The sequence below is a fragment of the Ahaetulla prasina genome, chromosome 2, assembly GCF_028640845.1.
Source record: "Ahaetulla prasina isolate Xishuangbanna chromosome 2, ASM2864084v1, whole genome shotgun sequence".
NCBI lineage: Eukaryota > Metazoa > Chordata > Lepidosauria > Squamata > Colubridae > Ahaetulla > Ahaetulla prasina.
The window spans coordinates 178731218-178750915 of record NC_080540.1 but is presented as its reverse complement, the minus strand read 5'-3'; the positions used below and the strand labels follow the sequence as shown (position 1 = coordinate 178750915).

The 19698-nt window shown below is 40.3% G+C and overlaps 1 protein-coding gene across 1 annotated transcript; it reads right to left on the bottom strand.

Moving 5' to 3' along the window:
• Positions 1 to 1885: 1885 nt before the first annotated feature.
• Positions 1886 to 18427, bottom strand: LOC131192158 (intercellular adhesion molecule 5-like). Its single transcript, XM_058171037.1, has 7 exons — positions 18154 to 18427; positions 9716 to 9976; positions 7866 to 8183; positions 7333 to 7611; positions 4667 to 4948; positions 4266 to 4508; positions 1886 to 2902 (listed from the first exon to the last, which is right to left on the bottom strand). The coding sequence occupies exons 1-7, from the start codon at positions 18203 to 18205 to the stop codon at positions 2712 to 2714; spliced, it is 1626 nt and encodes a 541-aa protein (XP_058027020.1). The 5' UTR covers positions 18206 to 18427; the 3' UTR covers positions 1886 to 2711.
• Between the last annotated feature and the right edge of the window lie 1271 nt (positions 18428 to 19698).

The window sequence follows — 19698 nt, the reverse complement described above, 5'->3', positions numbered from 1 at the left end:
GGGAGTTGAAGTCCACAAGTCTTAAAGGGACCAAGGTTGGAGACCCCTGCCTTAACTCATCCTGGATTAAAGTATACCACACCCAAAGAGTGTCTTCTTTATGTACTGTCATGCAAATGAATGAAGCTAGATCAGGGTTCTGCACTTATTCTAGAGAAGAAAGGGAATTGAGGAGAATTGAAATTTATGTAATTATTACGCCATGTAATAATTTCCTGGATCAGGAGTTCCTGTGCTCAATCATTCAGACCTACTGAACTACTGCAAAGCGCTCTACCTGGGGTTACTTTTGGCCCTTTAACATCACTGCTCCATGGCATTGGCTTCCAATCTGCTTCCGGGTGCAATTCATAAAGAAACTCTGGGATCATAAAGAAAGCACCCACCCCCACTCCTAGAAGAATGAAATATTTCAGGAAATATTAAAAAGGCAGAATATTATATTTCCCTGGATGAGAAAAGGAGAAACATGCTCTTGGAAAGCACCCCCCCCTTTGTTAATAGCCCCAGAAAGACTGAGCCATCTTATCTACAAAACAAAAGGCCTCCAGCTCCAGGGTGATGGGATTAAGACATGACCCTCCAGGACATAATAGAATTAGCCCTCTACCCATCTAGCAGCAGTGTTCTCCACATGGCACCTGGGGATATTACAACACCCAGCACAGTTCAACCAGGCTTATCTTAGGATTTGCACATAATCAAGAGCAACCAATAGGATACATTTTTTGCACAGGAATATGAAGCTCTAGGACAAGGCCCAAGAGAGGGTATAAATAACACTCACTCTCCACTCCATGTGTTCAGCTGCACCAGGACCATGTGCTTAATGGTTCTGTTCCATTAAACCATCCTTCCAAGCAGCCTCCATGTTTCCAGTGTCTTTCTCCCCACTTGGAACTGAACCCAGATGGACATTTCTTCCAACAATCATCTTTAAAATCTTTCATGGCATAGATCCAGGCTAGTTGATGGATGATCTTATCCCACTTGGATTGTCCTGTCCCACCTATGCTGGCATGTTGCAGGTCTCATTGGCCTGATTATTCTGATTGGTGGGGTCCATGAGAAGAGCCTTCTCTGCCGTTGCACCTGTCCTCTGGAACAGTGGTCTCCAACCTTGGCAACTTTAAGACTCGTGGACTTCAACTCCCAGAATTCCTCAGCCAGCTTTGCTGAGCCAGCTTCTGGGAGTTGAAGTCCACGAGTCTTAAAGTTGCCAAGGTTGGAGACCCCTGCTCTGGAACATCTTTCCTCCAGATGTGTGGAACATCTTTCCTCCAGGAAGATACCCTCCTGACCTTTCATAAGGGCTTAAAGACCTGGCTCTGCCAATTAGCTTGGGGCCCCAATGAGGGAGCATCACAGTGGAGGTATTGATTGATTAACAATGAATCCCACTTCCACCCACCCTGCTCCTTCCCTCCCCATCTGTAACTGGATCATATTGTTTGCAGGTATCAATTATGTTTTTAATATATAAAAGGTAAAAGTTTCCCTCACAGTCATGTCCAACTCTGGGGATGATGCTCATCTCAGTTTCTTGGCCAAAGGACCCGGCGTTGTCTGAAGACATTTTCCATGGTCATGTGGCCAGCATGGCTATAGGCCAAAGGTGAACAGAATGCTATTACTTTCTCACCAAAGCGGTACCTATTGCTCTGCTTGCATTTGCATGCTTTTCAACTGTTAGGTGATCAGAAGTTGGGGCAAGGAACAGGAGTATATGTATGTGTATGTTTATATGTATGCATATATATATGTACATGTGTATGTATGTATATGTGTGTGTGTGTGTACATATACATATAATTTTTATGATTGTGAGCTGGCCAGAGTTACCTTGATGGTCACGGGTGCACAATAAAATAACTAACTAACTAAATAATTTAAGCATTCATTTTATTCTCCCTGTAATAAAAGACGAATGTAAAAACAAATAGGTATATCAGAAGATTTGCTGAGTTGTGAAGAAGTTGCAGGTCACTGGCTTTTCACTGCAGACCTTTTCAAAATCCAAATAATCTTCTTGTCAGAGGAAAATCTTCCTGTGTTCGGCCTGATACTGTTCACTATAATGTGACTCACATTAATGGTATGTGATGACTTTCAACAAGATCATCAAAGGATTGTACCAGGATTAAAAAACAAAGAAACAGACAAAAAAACTAATTCTGGCTTCCTGACATTTGATACAGGATTTGTCACTCGATAAGCCCCATTTTTAATCTCCTATGATATGAGAAGCTTGCAAGTGTAAATGTCTAGAAATAGACATATATAACATGTTGCTGCCAAAACAACAATATGACAAGCAGATGTTTTACACTGCAAGACTAAAAGACTATCTATTGCTATGGGAACTGTTTAGGCTGCTGCTGGTACTTCTTTCTTGTTTCCTGATGCTGTTTTCCACTTAACAGCTGAATTTAGTCCATAACCGGGTATAGTGAAGCTGAAAGACATCTTGCTAGGGGGAGATCTTAAGAAAACACAGGAATGCATTACCTTGTAATGCATGACATCAGTCACTATCTGAAAGTCCCGAAGCCAAAGTCCAAAGAAAGTTCTCTCCAGCAGGCATTGGAAGCTGAGGAACACTTTCCTGTGGCTTTTTCATCAATGTTAAATCAAATGATGATCCCTGCTACAGCTATACTCCTGCTGGTATGATTGACGTTTCTTTACAGTTTGTAACAACCAGCATTCATTTACTGATTGGTTGTGGAATTTAGGCAGGGTCGCAACTCTGAGGTTTGTGCTTCTTGTGGCTGCTGCCGTTTCCGGAGATGGTATATCCTAAATCTCCTCCTATTGTTGTAAAAAGCAATGATCCCTACCAAGGAAATAAAAATCACGATTGCAAATACTGTTCCCAGGACGATTTTTAAATGCTGGTGTGCTGTGGAAGAAAAAGACAAAAGAGCTGAAAATCAAATAACTGCGCATTCCAGAGAGCTGCAAGTATATTAGGACTTCCCACCCACCCCCACCCCCTCAACACACAAACACACCCCATGTCTGTTTTGAAAAGGGAGTGTTCTAGCTTTCATAGCTGAGACAAAAATACGATATATACACATTGCAACATGTACTGGGCATTAGTGATTTTAACTCTCCAGAACTTTAAGATGTGTGGACTTCAACTCCCAGAATTCTCTAGTTAGGGAATTCGTCATTCCTAGTTTCAAAGTTCTGCTGAGTCTCAATCTGTCTTGCTGTTTATTGTTTTTGTGTTGTTCTTGACTCCTGGCAACAGAGAAATCCCTGCAGATTTCATGGCAAGATTTTCAGAAGTGGCTTGCTATTGCCTTCTTGCTAGGGCAGAACTGCAAAAAACTAGTCCCTTGCTGAGATTCCTCACATTTTAAGAAATATTCTAGGTTAAAAACTCTGAACCGGGTTGATGATGCCTCCGAATTCTAAAAGATGTATCGGGAATGTTATGGTGCATCTAAATACACATTCTCCAAGTTAACCATCTGCAAATGGCTGCCTTCCTTAAATATTTGCTGTCTGTTCTCCTAATCTCTAGCCAGTGGGATGGATGCAGGGGATGAGAATCAAAAGTTAATATATTTGTTTGGCATTAGGCCAGAAACTGGTGAATCAAAGATACAGAAGTATTATTTGGGTGCATGAAAATCAGTTCCCACACATAAGGGAACCTCTTCACTATTCATAGTAGATGCTTGCTTATCCATTAGAAACATTATCAGTCTTTCTGGATTGCGTCATAGATGGAAGTGATACCAAAAGCTGGGATGAGAATTCCTATCACTTTCTTTTATTGGGTTACATTTCTACCTTGCATGTGACAAATAAACTTCAACATAGTCCTGGTTCAGCAATAAGGTAAAGGTTCCCCTCGCACATAGTTGCTAGTCGTTGCCGACTCTAGGGGGCGGTGCTCATCTCTGTTTCAAAGCCGAAGAGCTAGTGCTGTCCGAAGACGTCTCCGTGGTCATGTGGCCGGCATGACTCAATGCCAAAGGCGCACGGAACGCTGTTACCTTCCCATCAAAGGTGGTCCCTATTTTTTCTACTTGCATTTTTACATGCTTTCGAAACTGCTAGGTTGGCAGAAGCTGGGACAAGTAACAGGAGCTCACCCTGTTACACGGCAGCACTAGGGATTCGAACCGCCGAGCTGCTGACCTTTCGATCAACAAGCTCAATGTCCTAGCCCCTGAGCCACCGCGTCCAGCAATAGAACCCCCCAAACTATGGTTATTCTTGTTCTTTAGAGCAAGAAGTGAACTTACATTCAACATGTACGGTCACCTCTCTAACATCAAAGCCATACTGGTTGGTAGCATTACAGTGATAAATGCCATCATGCTCTCTCTGGACTAGCTGTGGTTCTCCGATGTTATAAGGCCTCCCATCTTTCCAGCACTGAACAGTTGGTGTGGGGTTTCCCAGGGCTGAACAAGTAAATGATGTCGTACTTCCCTTCTTCCAGGTCAGTGCATGGGGACAATTGGAATCATCAATTTGGGGACCATCTAGAATAGAGAAGAAAATGTGGTTAATTTCACTGGTAATAATGCTCAGTGTGATGTGTCTTCTGTTGTTCTGCAAAGCTGCTGCACATTTGGTAAGCCTTTCAGAGTTCTAAATCTCTAGGAATAAAATATAACATGCATTTTTTTCCCCTACTCACAGAAAACGGTAAGATTTTGAGATATATTTTTTTCCTTGGTGTGCCCATCAACGATCAGGATTACTTGGCAGATGAATTCCCGCTCATTATCCTCTTGCTGAGCGATCATTGCATGCTGCAGGAAATGTTCATCTGCGTTGCCGGATGCTAAGATTTTGGCACCATCCGTGATCTGCATTTTAAAACCAGGGGAAGCACTGCCGTCAGCGCTACACGTAATGTTCACTGTTTGATTGACGACAGCTTCTGAACTGCCAATGTGCAAGATGAGTTTTGGAAAAGCTGTGAGGGAACAGAGCAGAGCAGTGATTAGGCATCTAGATGGACTAACTCCTGTAAGCTAACTTAATTATAAGAAATGCTCATCAAGGCCTTCTAAATCTTTTTTTCTTTCATGAATGAATGAAGGTGAATATATGTGTCCTAAGATAATGTTCCAGAATCTAATCTGGGTCAGTCACTGGGACAAGAGGTTTAGTCTTCCGAGCTTTTGGACTGGTGCGGGAGCCCATCCTCATGGAATCTCTCGTAGTGTGTGTTTTTGGAATGTGTGAACTCAGAAGTTGCATTCTGCTGCTTCCAAAATGTTTTTGATCTATGGCAGGGTGTGCCATGTAGTTGGCCTTGTTCCTTGTTCCTTTCCTTTCTCTCCCCACTAGGTTGCACAGACATCTTGTAACAAATATATGAAAAACATTTCAGAAGCAGTGGAATGCAGCTTCCGAGTTCTACAAGTCACACACTGCCCGGAGGCTACCATACAAAGACAAATTATGCATTGTAAAGATCGCTTGGTGGTGGGAGATGCTTCCTATGTAATCTAGCAGATCCCCTGCTTGGATTACCTGACTATGTAAAACAGATGGGGAGGAAGCTAACCACCAGATTGCAAGAACACAACCAAGTGGTCTGACAAGGAGACCCAAACTCATTGGTAGTCTCACATTGCAATGAACAAGGACACACATTTATTTTGCAGCTGCTAAGATGTTGGACAAGCAGGTATATAAAAACAGCAAGGGAAGTGATTGCAACCTGGGAAGCTGGGTTTCAGCTAACAGGAGTATTGATTTACCATCAGTTTATCAAGTATTTAGGAGGTCAGGGATTGGCAGCACAAGGAAATAACAACCAGTGACTTAATAGCCAACTATCAGCACTCCAATCAGCAATTAAAAAGCCTTACACAGCCAGGCACCATATACATACCATGTACAGAAGAGCCCAAAGCACACACTCTGCTAGAGAGATCAGTGGTGGGTTTCAAATTTTTTTACTACCGGTTCTCTGAACTACTCAAAATTTCCGCTACTGGTTCTCCAGAACTGGTCAGAACCTGCTGAAACCCACCTCTGCTGAAGATGAGCTCAGCACAAGTCTGAAAGCTTGGAAGACTAAACCTCTATTCCCAGTGACCACCCCAGATTGGATCCTTATTTTCTTTCTTTCAATCAATCAGTAAATATAGACAGAATGATTATGATAATGGACCAGAACAAGACAGACTCGTGATCAAAGACACCCTAAGTATGGAAGTTTACTAGGTGACTTTGGCTCTTCACTCTTTCTCAGCCCAACATACATCACAGGATTCTTGTGAGCCAAAACTATAGCTTGGATTTAGGACTGTATTTTAGAAAAACATACATATGAATGGTTCACAAATATTGAGAAGAAGCAAACAAGGTTAAAATGCAATTTTTTTCCACTTCTTCTTTTCTGTTACATATTTGGTTAAGACAGATTGATCTCTCTAAACTCTTTTTTAGCTATCAACATGCAATACAATAATCTGATGCTTGGGTATAGAATCAGACCAGCAAATAAGTGGTTATATTTACTTCATTTACTACTTTCATCCTATGAAAGTTTGTCACTAAAACCGATTTAAAACTTAAAAATCAGAAACCAGAATAGATAATAGCTATGGTTTTATTTTGTTTTATTTTTTGACAAATACACAGAAAAATATTTTTAAATATTGGTTCTGCTATAAAATCATACTTATGTAAATGTAAACTGTAAAACCAAGATTGAAGATTCCACATCTTTGTGAATTGCAAGGAAACTGTCGGTTGGCAATGTGAGAAAAACTGGAAGCTGTTTCTCAGTAATTTGCAATCATTTTTCCCAAACCCTGGCATTCTACTCCATGCTTCATTCTTTCCAATGGTCTACATTATATCCAAGATCTGTATGTACTTAATAAGAATATTGGTTTGGTTCACCCTTTAAAACACTGGTGGAATTCAATTTTTTTTACTACTGGTTCTGTGGGCGTGGCTTTCTGGGCGTGGCAGAGGAAGGATACTGCAAAATCTCCATTCCCACCCCACTCTGGGGTCAGCCAGAGGTGGTATTTTCCGGTTCTCCGAACTACTCAAAATTTCTGCTACTGGTTCTCCACAACCTATCAGAACCTGCTGAATAGCACCCCTGCTTTAATAGTTGTTCTTCAGTCTCAATGAAAATGCAACTGGGATAAACTTTTTATTTCTTCAATTCCATTTGTTTCAAAGAGGACTCACTTCAGCTACTTAAACTATCCGATTTTTTACTAAAATTGAAATTTTGAAATGTTTTTCAAAATAAGTCATAACTTATAATAGATGTAAGAAAACTCTTCTAAATCTCTCTGTGTTAATAATTACAGATATGAGACTCACCAAACACATTTACCATCTTGGTCACGTTTTTGGTCACTGGCCCCAGAGAGACCGTGCAGATCAACTCATGATCTCCAACTGAGGAAGAGGCTATCACAGCCTGGGCACTTGCCAAGCCCCCCGTCACAGTGGTGTTGAAGGTGAGAGGTTTCCCTGAAAACCACAGATCAAACATGGCCTCTTTGGCTGGGGAAACCTCAGGTGCATCACATGTCACTTTCATCAGGGTCCCAACTTCTAAGAACAGGCCAGTGTGGAGCAGGGGAGCCTTTGCAAAATCTGCCAAGAAAGTAAGAGATATCAGGTCAGTTACTGCAAAAAAATAAAATAAATCACAGCCACAATAGTACCCTCTCCCTAACCTCTCAGGGGGTGAGTGCTGGGGCAACTGTAGGGGACATCAAATCTATGCAAACAAAAATCAGAACAGTGGAATATGTGGACCACAGGACCCTCCTCTGGAGAATTATCATTGTCTAGCCACAGGGCGTAGTATGTCTAAATCAGAACCGGAGCAATGGATGGGATCTCACCAAAAGTCCACAATGATATGCCGTGGGAGGTGTTTTTCAGGAGTGGTCCTCTTGGTCTCAGATCCAGGGATGTTTGGCAGGTGATTGTCTTGTTGTAGTCATTTTGCTGAGCTCTTATCTGATGGTTCACCACAACAGCATCAGCTTCAGGCTGAGTGTGATCCTCAAAGGTCTTTACCAGAAGTTGCTCTTCCCCTCTCAGCAAAGTCACGGTGAGGTTCTGAACAGGGGCTACACCAAAAACCCGGCATATCAAATTATACTGCTTGTCTACTTCCATTTCTGGGACTGGACCCAGTTCAATACTCGTTGGAGATTCTGAAATGAAATAAAATGTTCTAAATCAATTTTGTTTGATTAGCATATGCTAGAAGTGTGAACAATCAATGACCCAGCTCTTCAGTTATTTATTCTATGGCAATAACATTCTCTCTACCTAAGTACATATTTTCCAGCTTGGAAAATACGTGTATTTTCCTGTACATTCTAAGTCAAACTTAGATTTCTATATACCTATAAGGGGCAGTGGATGGCATGCCTTAGCTTTCCCAAAATAAATATCTTGTCTCTTGTCATCTGAAAGATCTCTTTCTATTTGTTTGCCCTAGTTAGATAATTATTTCCAACTTTCGCCTTAGCTAAGTGCCTGCATTCTTGCTAGACATTAATGTAGGTAATCCTCACCAAAATATTTCTATAATCTCATAATCACAGTCCCAGTTTTGCTGCAGGAGGGTGGGAGGAATTTGCCTCAGGGGAAGGATTGATATTGGTTTGTTTGTTTGTTTATTTATATTTCTCCTACCTTTATAGCAATTTGAAAGCATGCAAATGTGAGTAGATAAATAGGTACCACTTTGGTGGGAAGATAACAGTGTTTTGTGCACCTGCTGGGTACATGACTACGGAAATCTCTTTAGGCAATGCTGGCTCCCTCGACTAAGAAACTAAGATAAGCCCTGCCCCCTAGAGTCAGATACAACTGGCCAGGGAAAACCTTTACCTTTTATTTATATTTCACATTTCTAAACTGCCCATCTCCTTCAAAGAGGGACTCTAAGCACTGTATATTTGAGTAAGGTGCCCTTTGAATCTGTATGTTCCTTCCAATTTTTTTGCCATTTATCTAGCTAAAACCAGAAGCCTTTTTTGAAGGATCTTTCTGAGAGCGTATACACCAAGACAAATTCCTTGTGTGTCCAATCATATTTGGCCAATAAAAAAAAAATCTATTCTATTTTATTGATGAAACAGGATGCCATGCACCAGATCCATCACCACTCACTATATTTGGCTAATTAGTTTCTAGAGGTAAATTTCTGCCCTCTGTGTTTGACACTCTGCTTCTTGATGCAATTGCATCCTTTCCTGAGTTTCTGCTGAATCCGAGCCAGGTTCTGAAAGGATGGGAGCCATCCTATTCCCACACAAAATCAAAGAGCTATAGTTCCCAGCCTGTGTAATTCTGAGATGGGTTGACTTCACTTCCTAGAATTCTTAGTAAAGACCATATTGGTTGGAGAATTCTGGAAGTTGAAGTCCAACCATCTTAAAATTCTCCAGTTTGGGTAACATTAGAGCAGTGGTTCCGAACGTGGGGCCCACGCTGCACAGGTGGGCAGGGCTTTTGATTTTTAATGGGGGCAATTGAACTTTGTTTAAACCAAGTAAATGGCCTTTTAGGCTTCCTCCACATGAGTAGGAGTTCACTTTTTGAATAGTAAGAATAATATTTCATGGGAGGGGGGCGCGCATTAGGATTTTAGAGATGCTTAGGTGGGGCATAGCCAAAAAAAGATTAGGAACCACTGCATTACAGCATAATTGATGCACACCAGCAAGTGACTTACTATAAATAATGATGTTTGCCTTTAGAGATTTCTTCTGTCCAGTCTTACAGTCAGCATAGCACAAAGGGCTGGCTGCCCAATAGTCCACATTGCTGAGACGAAAGGCTTTCCAGTTGGATCCATTTTCTATGGGAATCTTTGTATAGGCAGACTCAATGCCAATATTTTCACAAGTGCTCGTGCAATTCAAGTCAAGAGAGCCTCCAAATTCCACCATAGGATTTGGTGGCCAAATTTCCACATAATCTTCCTCTGCGGTTCCTGAAATCAAAACAGAGACAGTTGGTACAAAAATGAACTGAAACAGGTGACTAGAGGAAAAGTTAGAAATTAATACTAAATAATAGGAAACCAATGTGTATCTAGTTCAGACGTGGACCTTCAATAGGGACAAACTTGCAAACTTAAAGTCCTTATTTGGAAATAAATTCAAACTGCTGTTTATATGCCACTCCAATTGTATCTGACTCCAGACTGCTTACAGACTCCCAAACAGCAGTGAAATTAAAAAAACCCAACTATGCATGACTTACTGAAGCTCTGAGGAATATCTGCTGCCCACAATGGACAGCAGATATTCCTCAGAGCTTCAGTAAGTCAACATCAATGAATGAAAAAACATACTGTGAGACCCCAAAACCTGTTGAAACAATCAAATCTTAATAGCTCTACAGAAAAATAACAGAGTTCTGACCCATCTGATATCAGGCTAGGGAGGTTGTCCTAATTCAGGCAGTATCTGAAACAGCCCAACCCCATGATTTATTTATTTATTTATTTTTATTTTATTTATTTATTTACTTATTTATTTTGTCACACAGTATATATAAGCGTAAGCATATATATAAGTATGAGTATGTAATAACTATATTAATTGGATATAATGAAAGGAAACAATAGGACAGGAACGGTAGGCACGATTGTGCTCTTATGCATGCCCCTTACAGAGCTCTTAGAAATGGGATGAGGTCAATAGTAGATAGTTTTTGGTTGAAGCTTTGGGGATTTTGGGAAGAGACCAGAGTCAGGTAGTGTATTCCAAGCATTAACAACTCTGTTACTGAAGTCATATTTTCTGCAATCAAGATTGGAGCGGTTCACATTAAGCTTAAATCTATTGTGTGCTCGTGTATTGTTGCAATTGAAGCTGAAGTAGTCTTTGACAGGAAGGACATTGTAATAGATGATTCTATGAGTTAAACTCAGGTCATGTTGAAGGCGGCATAGTTCTAAATTTTCTAAACCCAGGATTTCAAGTCTGGTGGCATAAGGTATTTTGTTGTATTCGGAGGAGTGGAGAACTCTTCTTGTAAAATATTTCTGGATATGTTCAATTGTATTGATGTCAGAAATGTGGTATGGGTTCCAGACAGTCGAGCTGTATTCAAGAATTGGTCTAGCAAATGTTTTATATGCTCTGGTTAGTAGTGTAGTGTTTTTGGAGAAGAAGCTACACAAGATGATCCCTGCAGAGGCCATTCCTTAAGGGTCGAGACCCAGAGAGAGCCTTTCTGTTAAGATCTAAAAGGATGAGCATAGTTTGCAAGGGGAAGACAGATATCCAGATGCTGAAAAATAAAGGCTTTGAAGGTGACAGCAGTCCTTTGAGTTGCAGTTGGAGACTAAGGTAGCTCACAAAGTTAACGTGGCTACAGTGGTCAAGTAAAAATTAAAAAGTCTTTAGTTTTAGATCCATTATTGGCTTGCACTAATATTTCAAAAAAAGAAAACAAACATCGAAAGTCACAATATACTTTGCATATACTGTATATGTAAGATTTACTGTAATGCACATCTAGATATAGTTGAATTCCAACATACTGTGTTATGTACCGCTTATGGCACATTTCAAGTTATTTTTAATGTCATTTTGAACCCACCCTAATTTAGGTGAGATATGCAACAGTTTTAATTTCTGACCATCTAATCATGGTAATGTCACTGACTTTGAATAAAAATATCCCAGTTAATGGAAGAAGGCTTTTTTAACACCTCCTTGCTGAAACAATCACAGTTTGTTAAATAACAAAAGAAAGATATACCATTTTTTCCACAAATAGTCCACTAATATGGGAATAGTATGGGTTACTCTTAAAGTACTTATTTTACTACTAACCTATCACCACAGGCAGAAAAATACTGTATATCTAGGATGCATGCATCACAACATAGAAAAATTGAACCAGAATTAAAATAAATCCCAAAGTGCTCAAGGACTTGGTTGCAAAAAAATTTAGGAAGAGTATCATGCTTTTAGGTTTACTAACCTAGAGTTGAACCAATTGTATCCTTTAGACACAGAATATTTTTTTAAAAATTGTAACAAATTTATTGAGAACAGGGAGAAAAACGTGAGAAATGAATGGCTTCTTGTATGAAACATTTGTAACGAAGTAAAATAATATCTTCTTCAGGAAGTAGACCAATTATAATGAAATTAATTATTAATGTTTAGAATATTATAAAATTTATGTACAACTGGCAAACACTTAGGTAATTTTAAATTTTAATAAAACTTCCAGAAATTTCTGATATACAGTCAAGTGCTTTGACGGAACACCTAATGTTATAGAAAACAGTGACATTCCTGATATGTTTTATTGGCCCTTGGAACATATGGGATTAGCCCTATGGGATAGCCCATATGGAATTGGTAGCCCTTCTTTTTCAGACATTTTATAAAAATAAAACCCTTCCAGCTTCTTACTACGAACTTTATATCTCTGCTCCCACCTGGTATAAACAGTGTTTGGGACCATTGGAGATGAAACTGTCAAGCAAAGCATGGCAATGGAAATCTCTCATAGAACTGGGTTTTTAGACTGATGCCTTAATTATTACATCAAACTGGTGTTCTAAGTAGCTTAGAAGGGGATTTTATTATTTATTACAGCATAAATGGATAATATCCTTCTACTGGATATCTTCCATCATACAAAACAATGAGAATTAACATTGCAAAGTAATCAGTTGAAATCTGATCCCAAGTATTAATCCAATGGCTTGGATTTCCCAACCCTTTCTGTTCAATGGCCCATAGACTTTCAGTGGAGAAAATTTACATTGGCCTAGTTCACCCAGATGGTGAACCTTTCAGAGACCGAGTGCCCAAATTCCAGCCCAAAATCCACTTATTTATCGCAAAGTGCCAATATGGCAATTTATAATATAATATAAGTAGATGAACTTTTTGCTAGTCAGCTAACTAAGGTATGTAGGAAGCACATCACAGTAGTAATGGGGGATTTTAACTACCCTGACATCAACTGGGAAACAAACTCTGCACCAAGTGGAAGATCCAACAGGTTCCTAACAAACCTAGCAGACAATTTTGTTTCCCCAAAAATAGAGAAGGCGACAAGGGGATCAGCTATATTGGACTTAATTCTCACTAACAGAGATGAAATGATAGAAGGTGTTGAAGCTACAGGAACCTTGGGGGCAAGTGACCACGCAATATTGGAATTCGACATTAAGCAAATACAAGTAGTAGAACAAAGTCAAACTAGAGTCTTGGACTTTAAGAGAGCTAATTTCAATAAACTTAGAGAGAGCTTGAGAAGGATTCAATGGATGAGAATCCTCAGGGGGAAAACAACTCAAGAAGCTTGGGAAATTTTGAAAAGTGAGATTATAAAAGCACAGTCTAACACAATACCAATGAAGAAGAAAAATAGTAGATCTCAAAAGAAACCAGCATGGATGCATAAAGAACTATCTGACAAATTGAAAGACAAAAAGGACAAATATAAAAAGTGGAAAGAGGGCAAATAACTAAGGCAGAATATCAGCAAATAGCCGAGCCTGTAAAGATGAAGTGAGGAAAGCTAAGGCTCACAATGAACAAAGGCTAGCGACAAAAGTAAAAATAACAAAAAGCTTCTTCCAACATGTTAAAAACAAGAAAAAGTCAAGGAAACAATTGGCCCATTGCTGGGAGAAAGTGGCAAGAAGATGACAAGCAACAGGAGAAAGCAGATCTACTTAACTCATTTTTGCATCTGTCTTTACACAAAAGGAAAAACAATCCAACCTATCAAAAACAGCACTACAAAAACAGATTAGAAACACAAGTTAAAATAGGGAAGAAAATGGTAAGTGAACACCTGTCTACCCTAGACGAGTTCAAATCACCAGGACCGGATGGATTACACCCCAAGGTTCTGAAGGAACTGGCAGACGTGATCTCAGAACCACTGAACTATATCTTTCAAAGATCCTGGAGCACAGGGGAGCTGCCAGAGGACTGGAAAAGAGCTGATGTAGTTCCCATCTTCAAAAAAGGGAAAAAAACAGATCCAGGAAACTACAGACCTATCAGTCTGACCTCAATACCGGGGAAGATTCTGGAAAAGATAATCAAGCAACGAATCACCGAACACCTAGAAGCAAACAAAGTAATAACCAAAAGCCAACATGGGTTTGTCAAAACAGATCATGCCAGACTAATCTTATCGCATTCTTTGACAAAATGACAAAATTAGTAGACCAGAGGAATGCTGTCGATATAATTTACTTGGACTACAGTAAAGCATTTGATAAAGTAGACCATAACCTACTACTAGATAAAGTAGAAAAATGTGGGTTAGACAGCACCACCACCAGATGGATTCGTAACTGGCTGACCAACCGCACTCAACGTGTAGTCCTCAACGGAACTACATCCACATGGAGGAAGTATGCAGTGGAGTACCCCAAGGCTCTGTTTTAGGCCCAGTACTCTTCAACATCTTCATCAATGACTTGGACGAGGCATAGATGGGGAACTCATCAAATTTGCAGATGACACCAAGCTGGCAGGAATAGCCAACACTCCAGAAGATAGGCTCAAGTTACAGAAAGATCTTGACAGACTTGAACATTGGGCGCTATCTAACAAAATGAAATTCAACAGTGAAAAAGTAAGGTTCTACATTTAGGCCAAAAACAAAATGCACCAGTACCGTATATGTGGTACCTTGCTCAATAGTAGTACCTGTGAGAGGGATCTTGGAGTCCTAGTGGATAACCATTTAGATATGAGCCAGCAGTGTGCAGCAGCTGTTAAAAAAGCCAACACAGTTCTGGGCTGCATAAACAGAGGGATAGAATCAAGATCACGTGAAGTGTTAGTGCCACTTTATAATGCCTTGGTAAGGCCACACTTGGAATATTGCATCCAGTTTTGGTCGCCACGATGTAAAAAAGATGTTGAGACTCTAGAAAGAGTGCAGAGAAGAGCAACAAAGATGATTAGGGGACTGGAGGATAAAACATATGAAGAACGGTTGCAGGAACTGGGTATGTCTAGTTTAACAAAAAGAAGGACTAGGGGAGACATGATAGCTGTGTTCCAATATCTTAGGGGCTGCCACAAAGAAGAGGGAGTCAGACTGTTCACCAAAGCACCTGAGGGTAGAACAAGAAGCAATGGGTGGAAACTGATCAAAGAAAGAAGCAACTTAGAACTTCCTGACAGTTAGAACAATTAATAAGTGGAACGACTTGCCTTCAGAAGTTGTGAATGCTCCAACACTGGAAATTTTTAAGAAAATGTTGGATAACCATCTGACTGAGATGGTGTAGGGTTTCCTGCCTGGGCAGGGGGTTGGACTAGAAGGCCTCCAAGGTCCTTTCCAACTCTGATGTTATGTTATAACAACAGAGTTGGAAGGGACCTTGGAGGCCTTCTAGTCCAACCCCCTGCCCAGGCAGGAAACCCTACACCATCAGTCAGATGGTTGTCCAACATTTTCTTAAATATTTCCAGTGTTGGAGCATTCACAACTTCTGCAGGCAAGTCGTTCCACTTATTAATTGTTCTAACTGTCAGGAAATTTCTCCTTAGTTCTAAGTTGCTTCTTTCCTTTGATCAGTTTCCACCCATTGCTTCTTGTTCTACCCTCAGGTGTTTTGTTCTACCCTCAGGTGTTTAAATTATTCATTTAACCTGAATAATGAGGTTTTATTACCTACAATAATGATAAACAAGGCAGAGTTCAGCTAATTGTTCTAAGAAAAATGTGATAAATCCACTTTTATGCCCCTTCATTTTTTCTGCTTTTGAAATATTACATTTAGCAATAATAAAAAAGAAAAACTTTTGTAATATCATTTCTCTCTTTCCCTCCTCTCCTCTCTTTTCCCCGTCTCTCTTTCTCTCTCACTCTTTCCCTGCCTCTCTCTCTCTTTCCCTCTCTCTCTCTTTCCCTTCCTCTCTCTCTTTCCCTTCTTCTCTTTCCCTCTCTTCTCCTCTCTCTCTCCCCCTCTCTCCCACCTTGGGGGGGGGGGAGGAACCGCTGAACTGGTGCTGGGTGGTGGGAATATGACACCCGGAGGCTGAGGATCCCAGGAGTAGCGCACCCATGCTCAGCTGGTTGGCAGAGAACCAAAAATTAGCTTAGCCGATGGGGAGGTGAGGCATCCCAACACTGGTAGCTTTGGAGGAAAAGCAACTGACATCCGGGAGGCCAGAGCAAGCCCACAACAATACAGGGTTGCATGATGGCTCCGCATTGTAATGGGCTCCAGGAGGAGGATGGGATCCCGTCTCCCACATTGTGGAGCATGCTAAATTTCACTGTGCTGCACAAGGCACTACAACAGCAGTGGGCAGGCCATGGAGGCAGCAACAGCAAATGTACCACGATGAAGGTGGAATGCTGTTTTGCACATTTTTTTTTAATTCCACAAACTTTTGTTTCCCTGCAAATGATGCAAGAAACTTGACAAAGAAATGCAATGGAGATGGGTTGGGGTGACGCCGTGCATACCCACAGAGAGGACTCCGTGTGCCAACTCTGGCACGTGTGTCCTTGGTTCACCATCACTGACCTAGGATGTTCTGGACCAGAAATTTGAGGAAATGATTGTTCAGCTGCCCCTTGACTTCCAACATTTGCCTTAAATAAACAGAAAGTCTCAATCAGTGCCCAGCTGCACTTCGTCACAAATCAGTTTCCAATGTTTTCCCTTTCAGTTCTTACCCAGTTGGACTTGAACTGAATTTTGACAGCATTCTTAAAGCAGACACAAATCAATTGGAAAGTAAAGTACAGAGCATATGACAGTGGAAGGAGTTTCACTTTTTGTTCACTTGCTTTCCGAAGATCAAACTAACGTTAAGAAAAAAGGTGATAAGAATGAAGATGATTATAATCAACAATACAGGAAAGTGGAGGTCAATATTCCATGGAGATTTCTTATAAGATTATTTCTCCCAATCTGCTTCCATTTGATTTTTCCAGTGAATCCCTTCACAAAACATGTTTCTTTCTCACTTTTTCCAAAATGGAGACAGCTTCAAAAAAAAGCATGGAAGGATTACAAATGCTAAAAAATGGTAATCTGAACACAGCCTTGATCAATGAGGCTTCTTTCTTACTAATACCAATAAGCCATTGATCCATAACATATCCTCCTAACCTGGGGTTCATTAAAGGCACTATCTGGAGAAACTGGGGACTATGTGCTAGTGCTGTATGGCCAGTCCTTGATTCATGTTGTAGTTCTCAAAAACTTAAAGAAAATTATTTGAGTGAAAAGCTTATATGGAATTTTTGTTGAAAGAAGAAAAGACTGAGCAGATGATTTCTGGTTTGGCGGATTAAAAAGGTCAAAAGAAAATGGAGAAAAGAATAAAATGACAATTCCTTGATAAAAAGAAAGGTAGAAGGCATAATTATATTTTTTCTTCTCTTGCCATTGCTTTTGTTCTTACATTCTATTTTTTTGTTGTTTTAATGATTTATTAATATACTGTATATATATATATATATATTTAAATTATATGGGGTGGGGAGAGAGAGAGAGATTTGGATCGGCTGTCATAGACATTAAACTATAGAGCTACACTTAAGGCAGGGAGATAGTGAAAGAGAAATACATTCTTTGCTGGCTTCACATACCACCGGTCTTATTTTTTCTAAGGACTGGCTAACTAGGCGAGCCATTTTGTGAAACAAATATAAATTGTTTCTACCTTTTAATGCTTTTCTGCATACTGATATGTATAAGTGCTTGCGAATCAAAGTCAGATAGGAAGAGCCCACACATGCCCAAACGTGCCTGTTACAATGTTTTTCTGCTCCATAGCATCTCTGATCAAATTAACTTATCAAAAAATTGCTGTTCTGGATCTCCGCCTGGTAGCCTTCATATTCAAATCATAGTCTAGGGTTAGCCGAGCACTTGTCTCTATTTCGTGTTTTGCCCCACGATATCTGAGAGAATGCCAGTTTTCGGAATGGAAAGGAAACGTGCCTTTTGAACCCCTCAGACTGCTACTAATGCTGGGGATGAAGCCATGTTCTTTCAGTGAGGTCCTCTGTCACCATCCCTGGGATACAGAAATCCAGGATGAAAGGATGAGTTGTTGTGAGATGGGAGAATCAATGGATCTGATTAATCTCAGAGAGGCACCAAACCAGTACGAGAAACATGGAGGTTTCCTTTCTTACCTTGAGTAACAGCCCAGGCTCCTACAGCAAAAAAGAAGATAAATTTCTGCATGTTGCACTCTTAGCCTCTTGGGTTGGCTGTGGTCTGGATCGAGAGAGGCTGTGGTCTGCCTGAGAGAGGCAGGCCAAAATCTGGATCAGTCCAAATAGAAGGAGAAAACAAGGAACAGAGGCAGAGTGAGCGCCTACTATCAAAACAGCAAGTAGCTTATCAACTACGTCTGCCAAGCTCTGTTACCATTACGCAGCTTCAGGAAGTACTTGCTTCCTCCCCACTGAGGCTCACTGAGCACGTTCTTCCGGCCCTAGCAGCCTTAGTTTTCCCGCCCAAGAAATAACCTTTTTCCCTGATCACTGAAATCTAATTGACTCTTTCAACAACCTTTCTTGGTCAGCCATTCTCTACCTTTCACTACCAGCCTCCATTATTCATACAATTTTGTATGTCAAGTGATCATAGCCTTTTTTTTCTTAGCATTACCTCTAAAAACACCCATAGTTTTCCATTTCGATATGTAAATACTGATGTCTAATACTAATTCAAATGCTAATGAATTTCCTTTGGGTGGTTCTTGATGGTTTCACTTTTTGCTTTCCCACATTAACCATCTCCATTTTATAACTTAAGAAAAAGGAAATTGCACCTTCAATTTTTGTGGGAGAGTGTGTGTGTGTGTGTGCATATAACATACTTTTATATTCCATAAATAGATAAAATATTACTATCTTATGTCTTAAGGCACCTGCTTCATATTTTAAATTAATGTGCATGACTGATAATCAAGAAAGCATTTCCTATTTCAATTTGCCCCCAGTATTTTCTCCCTGAAGGGTACAGAAATTGGACGCTTCTCTTCCCACACACACATGAATGTTTCCATCCTAATGAGTCAGGTCCCCAAAGCCATCATCAAATGCATTTAGATCTATTTGATCTCATGAAGTGGTTCTGGTAAGGAGCATGGTAAAAAAGGAAGGAAGGAAGGAAAGTCACTCACTTGTTATGGGCTTGACATATGTGCTCATATAATCATGTCCCTTTCATTCTCCAAGCTGAAACGAATGGCCAAAAGGTCACTCTGTTCCTGCCTGGCCCTTCAAGGCATCTCACTTTCCTTAATTTACTCTTTCGCACAGGCATCTTTTCTGCCAGAAATGGATTTCTTTCTGCCGAGAAAAGTCCTTCAACACAAGTGATTGCATTTACTTTTAATTGTCACAAGAGAATTCTAAAATCAGCGGTTCTCAGCCTTCTGTACCTTAAGGTCCATCAGTCGTTCTTTCAAGGACTGGGTCCAGTATAATAGAAATAAAAAGTCTTCCTCCCCCCTCAAGAAATAAGTATTATATACATACATACATATATATATATATATATATATTGAGGGCAAAAAAAGAAGGGGACGACAGAGAATGAGGTGGCTGGATGGAGTCACTGAAGCAGTAGGCATGAGTTTAAATGGATTCCAGAGGATGGTAGAGGACAGGAAGGCCTGGAGGAATGTTGTCCATGGGGTCGCGATGGGTCGGACACGACTTCGCAAC